Source organism: Solanum stenotomum, unplaced genomic scaffold, assembly GCF_019186545.1.
Source record: "Solanum stenotomum isolate F172 unplaced genomic scaffold, ASM1918654v1 scaffold12477, whole genome shotgun sequence".
Lineage (NCBI taxonomy): Eukaryota > Viridiplantae > Streptophyta > Magnoliopsida > Solanales > Solanaceae > Solanum > Solanum stenotomum.
In genome coordinates, this window is record NW_026022069.1 from 25,514 (window position 1) to 36,371 (window position 10,858).

General features: G+C 34.1%; 2 protein-coding genes across 2 annotated transcripts in view; one reads left to right on the plus strand and one right to left on the minus strand.

Moving 5' to 3' along the window:
- Positions 1 to 6,340: 6,340 nt before the first annotated feature.
- LOC125849992 (uncharacterized) lies at positions 6,341 to 8,009 on the minus strand. The gene is made up of 5 exons (XM_049529924.1): positions 7,718 to 8,009; positions 7,232 to 7,629; positions 6,926 to 7,043; positions 6,728 to 6,846; positions 6,341 to 6,646 (listed from the first exon to the last, which is right to left on the minus strand). The coding sequence occupies exons 1-5, from the start codon at positions 8,007 to 8,009 to the stop codon at positions 6,341 to 6,343; spliced, it is 1,233 nt and encodes a 410-aa protein (XP_049385881.1).
- A 1,382-nt stretch (positions 8,010 to 9,391) lies between these two features.
- LOC125849994 (uncharacterized) overlaps positions 9,392 to 10,858 on the plus strand; it is a 3,963-nt gene continuing 2,496 nt past the window's right edge. Inside the window, exon 1 of the mRNA XM_049529925.1 lies at positions 9,392 to 9,416. Coding sequence (XP_049385882.1) covers positions 9,392 to 9,416 — 25 coding nt within the window. The remainder of the gene's footprint in view (positions 9,417 to 10,858) is intronic.

Sequence of the window (10,858 nt, forward strand, 5' to 3'; positions counted from 1 at the left end):
ATATGTCTTTGAAAATGTGCATAAACTATTTGATTTATATATTTTTTTTAATTTAAAAGAATGAATATCGAACCCAAGAAGGGCTACTTACGTATCTCATCAAGATGAGAATTAGGTGTGCGTAGTTCATGCAAATATGTTTTTGAAAATACGCACAAGCTATTTAAATATTTTTATTTTTTTTTAAATTTGAAGAAATGAATACCGAACCCAAGACGAGTTGCCTACGTATCTCATTGGTATGAGAATCAGGTTCGCGTAGTTCGTTCAAATATGACATAAAACAATTTTAGAATTTAGACAAACTCAGAGCGATTTCTTGCATCCTCTTAACTGTTGACATTTGTATTGCATGTTGAATGTGGCCCCCCCATTTTTTACAGTAATCACTGTTGTTGTATATTCTTTCTTTTTTTAATGTCTCTTGGCACTATATTTTTTCCCAATTATTCACAAGAACCATAAATTGTTATGACCGTCCCTCACTGTTGTCGAGGATAATTTTCCTGAAGAAAAGAAAATGAGAAATGTGTGAGAGCAGGACCTGCATGCAAAATAATAAAAAAACAAATGAGTGTGACCTCAAAGTCAAACACTTCCCTGATTTATCTTTTTGATTGGGTGTTAGTCTCATGAAATACAAAGACTCAAGTTTCGTGAGTCTTTTTGTCCCTTGCAACTTCAAGCAAATAATGACTTTCAAATTCTGACATAAATCAACCTTTCGCTTAAAAATAAGAAAAACTCAAAAGGTAAGAGTGTTAGTTCGTGTTCACAAAAAATGAATTAAACACATAAACACTATTTAAATTATAGACAAACTCAATTATATCACATAGCGTACAAACAATTGTTGTGCATCTTATACAAATATGTGACCCTTTTATGCCAAGGGTATGCCTATCAATTTGAGGGATGTATACGTCGTTTGAAAAATTTTATTGCCCCCCAAAACACTATGAACAAATCATATATGATTACAAAATAAGAAGAAAGAAAAAAAACATATAAATAATTAGTCCCGCGCAGGGGTACTATCCTAAACTAAGCCTTCATGGAAGGTCCTTCCTTCATGAACTTCTTGTCATCTTTAAATGTCAACACCTTTTGAATGTAATGATAGCTTGTAAAGTTCTTTCATTAACTAGATAAAACTATTAAAATAAACATTTATCCCCGATGGACAATGATTTTGTCAAACGACGTATACATCCTTCAATTTAAACACACAATTATGATCGTCCATTTAGGTCGAAAACCATTTTGGACTCAAGGTGGTCTTTCTAATGGGCCCAACACGCCTGAGGTGTTGGGTCATCTTAGGTCAATGAGCTAAATCAGGGTTTTGGTTTCGCTCTACTCTAGTTGACTAATGATAGACTTTATTTGAAGTGGATCGGTGACCCAAGCGGACTACTTGGGCTGGGATAGTTAACGACCGTTGACTATCCAGTAGCCAACTACATTCGTCAGGGTACCCCGAGAATAATTTGGTTAACGAACGATTGCGGCCCACATAATCGTCCTTTAAGTAAAAAATAAAAATGTCAAATGGCGAAAATATGTCATGCTACAATGCCAATATATATATATATATATATATATATATATACGATTAAACAAATAATGAAAAATAACAAGTACAATATACAAATAATCAACAAAATATACATGACAAGATATAACACAATAAAAGAAAAGTCTACTCAGTTTGAAAAGGTGAACTCATAATGGTTAGAACTTCTATATTCCCAGCGGAGTCGCCATTTTGTTTACATCCCTACTCTATTCGAATAGGGCGAAACGTCGCGGTGACTCAAAAGATAATCAATTGATTCAATTTTAAAAGAATTTTAAGAAAATAAGAATTTTAAAGGAGTCGCCACCTAATTTTAGGAAAACTAGAAAACCATTAAGTGATCTACGAAACTATTAGATTCTAAGTAAGGGGTTCAAGTTATTTCGAAGGGAAAGGGTTAGGCATTCTTCGAAATCCACAAATGTGAATCCCGATTGAATTCATTTTTTTCAAATTGAGGAGTAGGATAAAATATTGTACAAGTATAATAAACATGCAATATACACAAGTAATATGATAAAACAATAATATAAGAATCGGCCTAAATTTGCCTATCGTCAATAATATACAATAATGAATAAGAGTATAATTCGAACCTAGTTCGAATAGCTTCAACGGGAAGCATCTTCGGGGTACCTGTAAACACACTTAGTAAAAGTGTTAATAGTAAATAAATATAAATAAAAATAAATAAAATAAATAGCAACTTAAAATAAAAATCCGTCTTACTAACATGGAAGGCCTTGAAAATCGACGGTAATTTCTTTATCGGCCATTTTAACTTACAAAAATAATATAAACTTAAACTAAATTTCCGTCTTTTATAATGTGGAGGCCTCCAAAACCGACGGAAAGATTTTTTCATTGGCCATTTTAAGTATATTATATTCCCAGCGCAAAATTAATAGTAAAGTAAACAAAGAATAAAATAAAATAACTTGCCACGACTAAGAAAAGATAAAGACACAACAATATTAACAACAATACTAATTCAAATAAAATCACAGAGCTGCTGGAACTTCTTAGAATAATAATAGGAATTGAAGTAAAAATAATAATAATAATAATAAACTATAACGATAAAGGTAAAAAAAAAAGAATTTCGACGGGAAGAATAACACGACTAACAACTGTAATAATAACATCAATAATCTTAAGAAGAGATAACAGTTATTATATAATAATAAATATGATAATAATAATGAACAGAAAGAAAACAAAAGCATGATAATAATAATAATACAATAAATCAACAATTTCAAGGAAACAATGCATTTAGTTAGCAAATGAATATAATAATTAATAATAACATTAATCAACAATAACAAAATTAAAACAGTAACAAAACATATCTAAGCTAACAAATTTTATCTACTAACCATAGCAAACAATTAAAACTAATAAAATAATAACAAATAACAATAGCTGTAGTAGGAAAACTGAGCCGTGTATTAACGGAAAGAAATAAAGCAACAAAAATAGCTAAATAAATCAAAGACAGCAGGGAGGATAAAATCAATAGAACACACCACTTACACAATGAGCAAAAATTAAACCAACTTAACAATAGCATAAACAACAAATAAGTTAATAATAAAGAGCAAAACAACCCAAGTGTCAATCAACATTTAGAACAAAAAATTAGATTAAGAGAAAAAATGAAAAAATAAACAAATAAACAAGATGTAGAGTTTTACCAATGATGGGGGTTTGGACAGTGGTTCTCTGGTAGTAGTGAGGAGAATAGAGGTGGTTAGTGAGAAGAGAGGGATGGCCAGTGGGGTTTGGTGGGTGGAGCAATGGTTGTTTGTGGTAAGGGAGAAGAGGTTGTTTGATGGCTGCTTCAGTTGGCTTTGGGGAAGAGGAAAATAGAGTGAGGGATTTGGGTGTTGGCGGCTAAGGAGGAAAATGGAAGAGGAAAATAAATTTAGGGTTTTGGCATTTAGAAAATTATTCCCCCCTAAAAAATAATTCAACCCCACTTTTAAAGACTAAGAAATGAATTAAATAGAAAAACTAAGAACCTTCTATTGTACAATATCCTTATCTAAAAATTATGGGCCGAAACCACTAGTTAATAAAATAGTCGTATACGAAAACTTATCTATATTTGAACGAATTTCTAAATTGTGCAGAATATCAAAATAAATATTAACAAATATAACTAATAAAATCAATATTAAAAAATATATATATAATAAACGTACCTAATGACATGAAAAAATGTAATTTTAAAATTAACTAAATAAAAAAAAAATCTTAAATTTTGATAAGGAAAATGATAGTTATCGGTAAACTTATTTAAAATTAAAAAAATCTATTTTGAACTATTAAATAAATAAAACTTAAAAGTTACGAATTTTGAAAATATTAGGCCAAAATTGCGTGTCAACACAAGACTCTTTTGACCACCGCACTTATTCTACATTACCGGTTGAAGGAAAGGATTTTGTTGTTTATTGTGATGCTTCGCGTTATGGTTTGCGTATGGTGTTGATGCAAGAGAATAATGTTATAGCCTATGCATCGTGTCAATTGAAGGTTCATGAGAGGAATTATCCAACACATGATTTGGAGTTAGCAGCGGTAGTACTTGCTCTTAAAATTTGCCGACATTATCTTTATGGTGTCAAGTGTGAAGTATTTACTGATCCTCGTAGTTTGTAGCATGTGTTCACTTAAAAAGATCTAATTTTGTGACAAAGAATGTGGATGGAGTTACTCAAATACTATGATGTGACCATCCAATACCATCCGGGCAAGGCTAATGTGGTGGCAGATGCATTAAGTCGGAAAGTGGTAAGTATGGGCAGTCTAGCTTGCTTGAGTGCATCGAAGCGACATTTGGCTAAGAAAATTCAACGTTTGAAGTCTAACTTCATGCAATTGGGCATATCAGAGAAATTAGGGGTGTTAGTTTGCATTGAGGTTAGGGCCACGTTTATTGAGGAGATCAAGGCCAAACAATTTGATGATGAAAATTTGGATGAACTCAAGAAGAAATTGTGATTGGCAAGGCACAAGATACCACTCTTGATGTGGATGGTGTGCTTAATTTTAAAGGAAGGATTTGTGTTCCTCGAGTTGATGACTTGATTCCGAAATTATTGGCGGAAGCTCATGGTTCGCAATATTCCATTCATCCGGGTGTGACCAAGATGTATCAAGATTTGAAGCAAATTTATTGGTGGTCAGGCATGAAGAAAGACATTGCAGAGTTTGTGGCTAAGTGTCAAAATTTCCAACAAGTAAAGTATGAACACCAAAGACCGGCGGGTTTGCTTCAAAGAATGTCAATTCTGGAATGGAAGTGGAAAAGGATAGCCATGGATTTTGTGGCTGGTCTTCCCAAGACTTAGGGGAAAATTGATTCTATTTGGGTAGTGGTTGATAGATTAACTAAGTCAGCCCATTTTATTCTTATAAGGATAGAATATAATGCTGAACAATTGGCTAAGGTGTATGTGAAAGAGATAGTGAGGTTGCATGGAGTGCTCATTTCTATCATCTCAGATCACGGTACCCAATTCACCTCCAAGTTTTGGAGGAAGTTACATGAGGAATTGGGTGCACAACTCACTTTTAGTACAGCCTTCCATCCACAGACAGATGGACAATCGGAAAGTACCATTCAAGTGTTAGAAGACATGTTGAGAGCATGTGATTGACATAGGAGGACATTGGGATAAGTTCTTAACCTTGTGTGAGTTCTCTTATAATAATAGTTATCACTCTAGCATTTATATGGCACTATTTGAGGCACTCTATGGGAGAGGATGTAGATCACTCATAGGATGGTTTGAGGCTGGAGATGTGAAACCTTTAGGGGTGGACTTAGTGAAGGATGCTCAAGACAAGGTGATGAGTATTCAAGCTAAGCTTCTAGCATCCCAGAGTAGGCAGAAGAAGTATGCGGATCATAAGGTAAGAGACATGACGTTTCAAACCGGTGAGAATGTTCTTCCTAAGGTATCACCCATGGAAGGGGTGATAAGATTTGGCAAGAAGAGCAAGTTAAGTCCGCGATACATTGGTCCCTTGGAGGTTCTTGAATGTGTAGGATTCGTGGCTTGTCGATTGGCCTTACCTCCTAACTTACCAGGAGTTCATCTGGTATTTCAGGTGTCCATGTTGAAGAGATATCATGGTGATGGAGATTACATCATTAAGTGGGACTCGATTGTATTAGACAAACACCTCCAATATGAGGAAGAACCGATTGCAATTGTTGATCGTGATGTGCGTAAGATGAGGACCAAGGAAATTAAGTCCGTGAAAGTTCAATGAAAACATCGTCTATTTGAGAAAGCTACTAGGGAAATCGAGAAGGATATGTGAGACAAGTATCCCCCAGTGTTTTGGACGGCGAGAGGTGACAAAAGGCGACAAGAGCCACCTTGCCACGCGGTGAGGCGCTCACTTTTTTTAATCGAGGCTCCAATTAATACCAAAAATTAAAAATATTTAATTGCATATATAAATATCCAAAATCTCAATAGCAATAAGTCAATAACATATATTAGCAAATATTTCAATTCAAAAACTAAAAGTAGATATTAAAAGTCTAAAACTTTAAAGACCCAATAATTCAAAACACAATACTAGAACTCTAAAAGTCTATTCTTCTTCAAAACTATCCAACTCTTGGAGATCAACATCCTCTACATCATTATATTGCTCATCATCTTCTTTCTCCTCGTAGTCTTCATCAATTAGTGTCCGAGTCCTTCTTGAAGTTGAACTTGTAGATGTAGTTTCTACTCATTTGCCCTTGTCAAGTGCTCTGGATCTTGAAGAAAGTCCCCTGAGATGATAGATACTCTCATCAGCTCCAATTGACGTAGCAACACTACCCCAAGTAAGATCATCATCATCATATACTAGTTCATCTTCTTGATCTTCGGGGCATCCAACTAACCATTCATTTGTATCATCAATGTTATCTAAGCGAATTGGATCAATGAGATCACGAGCATCATAATGACATTTCAATGTTCTATTGTACTTAATGTACACTAGATCATTGAGATGCGATAGTGCAAGCCTATTCCTCTTTTTGGAATGAATCTGTGCATAAGTTATAAATATTAACTAATAGATAGTGATAATAATATAATATGGACATTAAGATATAATTTTTTTACTTACGTGTTCAAACACACTCCAATTTCGCTTACATCTGGATGAGCTACAAGTTAGGCCTAATACTTTCATGGCAAACTTTTGCAAGTTTGGTGTTTCACTACCAAATAGAGACCACCATTCAACTATAATAGAATAAATTTAAAGGTTAATGAGTATAAATAAGTCAAATAATTTAAGTAAGAGCTAAATCAACTCACTTACCCGGCGACCTTGTGTCTCTAGCTCTTTTAGTCGGACCACAACCAAATAGTCCATCTGCCATTTTGTACCTAGGAAGCTCAACGACTAGTAAATCTTGGATTGTTATATCGGGGATCACCTTCTCAACACATGCATAATACTCAATCCACAGACTATGTAGTAAAGTTCCCTCTTCTTGAGCTTTATAATACAATCATGGGTTCAAAACATGGTCTGCAGCATGCAAAGGTTGATATAGTTGGTCTGACCACCTTGCATCAATAATTTCAAACAATTTCTCATATTTCTTCTTAACTCCACGAAAACCCCGTGCAATAGTTCTTTGGCTCTATCCATTGCTTCATAAATATAGCTCATTGGTGGTTTTTTCTCCCCATACACCAAACAAAGCACTTTTGTCAAAGGACCACAAACTGTAAGTGCTCGAACAACATCATCCCAAAAGTGGGCAGAAATAATAAGATTGGCAACTTCTTTCCCCAAAGTTTCCTTTGCAAATTTACTTGAAGTCCATTCAGTTGAGAGGACTAAAGTTCTCAAGTTTTTTCTTTGTATGTACATAGCTCTCAAAGTCAAGAAGGCCGTTGCAAATCTTGTCTTGGACGGTTTCACCAAATTTCTTTTATTGGTGAATTCTCTCATCAAGTTTAACAACAATGGCCTTTGACTAATGTAAGAATGGATTCTGATGGCCTTCTTAAAAACTGTTAAAGTAAGATTATAGTAATTAGTAGCTAATGAGTATTAAATATTGACTATAAAGAAAGTTAGAGGATAGGAGAGTGATATTACCGGAAGCGTATGGCTTAACCTTGAATATGTCACCAAACATCAAGTTGATGCAATGAGCGGCACATGGAGTCCAATAAATGTGTGGGTACACACCCATCATCATGCTTCCCTCTTTAACATTCTCACTACGATTATTGGTGACAATTTGTACAATATTTCCCGGTCCAATTCTTTCAATAGTGCTTTCAAACAACTTGTACATTTTGGTGGAATCGGTAGATTCATTGCTAGCATCAATAGAACCAGGAAATACACTACCGATTGGAGAATTCACCAAAATGTTGATGATCATTTACCATTTCGTGTCGTCCATTTGTCCATCATAATGGAACATTTAAACTTTGTACATTGCACTTTATGCTCATCAATAATTTTTTCCACTTTCTCCATCTCTTTTTTTAGGTGAGTAACTCTAACTTCATGGAATGCAGGAGGCCTCATTCCGGGGTCATGTTGTCCTATTGTCTCAATAAACTTATCAAATGATTTGTAATTGACATAATTAAAAGGGAGTCCCGCATCATACATTCATATTGCAAAAGCACTTGCCACACGCTCTCTTAGAATTTTCTTTGTTTCATCATTTTCCTCCTCCTTTTTCAAAGCCTCTTTTTTGTGTTGAATTTTGTGGAAAATAGAGATTCATAGGGCCTTTCGTCACATTCTGCGCGGTGGATGATGCACCTCCACTAGAAGATATCCTTGAAGTTTTGGAGGGAGGCATCATTTCAGCATATTCATCCATATCATCAATATCAACATATTCTTCTGGCTACCTCACTTGAAATTTTGGATTATTAGCGATTTTATTTTGCATATAAGTCCTTACTTCTTCTCTAATCACCGACGGACAAGCTGAATATTGTTTTACATTTTTGTAACAACTCACTAAATGTTGCTTGTGTCGAGTAATACCATCATTAAAAGTACTCCCACAAAAGTTACAATTAACCGAATCTTTCGTTAATCCTTAAGTACCATAATTCCATTCAATGTCTCTCTTTTTGCTAGCATCCGCCATTGAATTCACTATTGTCCAATACAACAGATATTATATTAACTACTATTAATTACTATAGAAGAATTAATTAAACTTTTAAAAAATAATAGACAGCACAGTGAAAGCAGTAGCTTTCAGCAGCATTTTACAGTGAACAAAGAAAACAGAGAAAAAGACCAAAGCAGTGAAGAAAACAGAGAAAAAAACAAAGCAGAGAAGGCAGCAAGCAGTAGTATCTCAAAATCTTTTTTTTTTAGAAGGCAGTTCAGAACTTCAGATATCAGAATTTCAGATTCACTTCACAAGAAATTGAACAGAAGAAAAGAAGAAAGTAAGAGAAAAAGAGGACTGAAGAGAAGAAATGAAGAAAAGAAGAGAGGCAATACCTTTCAATTCGCGCGAATCGACTGAAGGAGAAGAAGAGATTGCGAGGTTGAGGAGAAAAAACGCAAGTCGCGACTGACCCAAGTATGGAAATATGAAAAAAAAACCTAATTTTGACTAATATTATTAAGTCAAGACCTTTTTAAAATTTTAAAACTAAAAGGCGCCGCCATTCAGGTCGCCATTACATCGCCTCACGTCACCTAATTGATCTCACCGCGCCTCACTGAGAAATGGCGTGACATGCTTGCCTCGTCTCGCCTCGCCATAGCACCTTTGGCGAATGGCGAATGGCGAGCGCCATTAAGAACACTGGTATCCCCAATTGTTCGTGGAATCATGTACTATTTCATTCTTACTTTATCCCATTTTTTCTAGTTTGTCACTCGGGGACGAGTGAGGGGTAAATTTGTATCTATTGTAACGACCAAGTTCCGTCGTTATAGAAAAGCCAACGGGAAAAATTTTGGGTCAAAAATTTTTTTCGGTAGTAACTTGAAAATTTCCAACCTAGTCCAGATTTGGACGAAATCAGAGTCTTTAGAGTGTGGGAAAATCTGGTAGCAATCGGATGTATTTTTTAAAATTTTGAGTACATGAATGGATAGATAACACGTTAAGGAATCTGTAAAACTTTACGGAATTGAATTCGGGCGAGTAGAACTCCCGGAATTGATCTTAGCGTGGATGGTGTTTTCTGAGCAGGGGCGGACCCATGTAGTCAGTTTTGGGTGCTCGAGCACCCATTGACTCCGGAAAAAAATTTGTATATATATATAGAAAATGTGATAAATACGTTATTACCCATAGAACACTAGCAGTCGTGGGTGCGCTGGTTAACACTTGGAAAAATAAGGCGCGCGAAGCAAAAGGGCGAGGGTTCGAATCCCGTGAACCCCATTCTTTTTTTTTTTACTTTTTCCAGCGAATTCTGCACCTGTTTTTTTACTTTTTCTTTTTTTAGTTAAGAGCTTATTTTACTCCGAATTTTGTATTTGTTTTGACTTTTCCTATTCTTAATTAGTTTAGGGTGACTAATTTTTTCTTTCTTTTTTATTTTTAACCTTTTCTATGTTTTAAAACATTTTCCACTGCCCACTTTTATGGAATTTTTTCTTTTAACAAAAAGAGGAAATCATTCTTCTTCTTCTTCTTCTTGTTTCAAAGAGAAAGCAGTCAGCCCAACAACAAACTTCAAGCTTGTTTCTTTTCAAAATCAAAATACAAAAGCAACGTAATAAGATTTGATGTTTGATTAAAGTTAGATAATGAAAAAAAAATCTTAGGAAAATTAGCTTTTGAGATTTTCATTGCTTATGGCTAATACTCTTTAAGTCTTAATTCTTAAAATATATTCCACATACTTTTTTTTTGTTACTTGATAAATAGATTTAGACTTTAGAGTCTCACATATTTAGTGTTTTGTGATTAAAAATATATTTTTTGAATACTTTTGAAATAATTTTTTTTCTTACCAACTTACTTGATTCAAAAATTAAATTTTAGGATGTATACAAATAACAAATTGTGCAATTGAAAATTTTGTGCTCATTGACTCATATATTGCTAATTATTGTTTGTGGTGTTGAAAGATCAAATAGATATATTAATTGTTGTTTGGGTTGTTGATAGAAAGTTATAGATTTCAATAAAAATTAATTGAATTATGTGAATTAATTCTATGATAAAATTGATTTTTTTGCAGAAATTTATCTTTGTAAATTGAGATGGATAAGTATGTCACAAGATCGAAAATT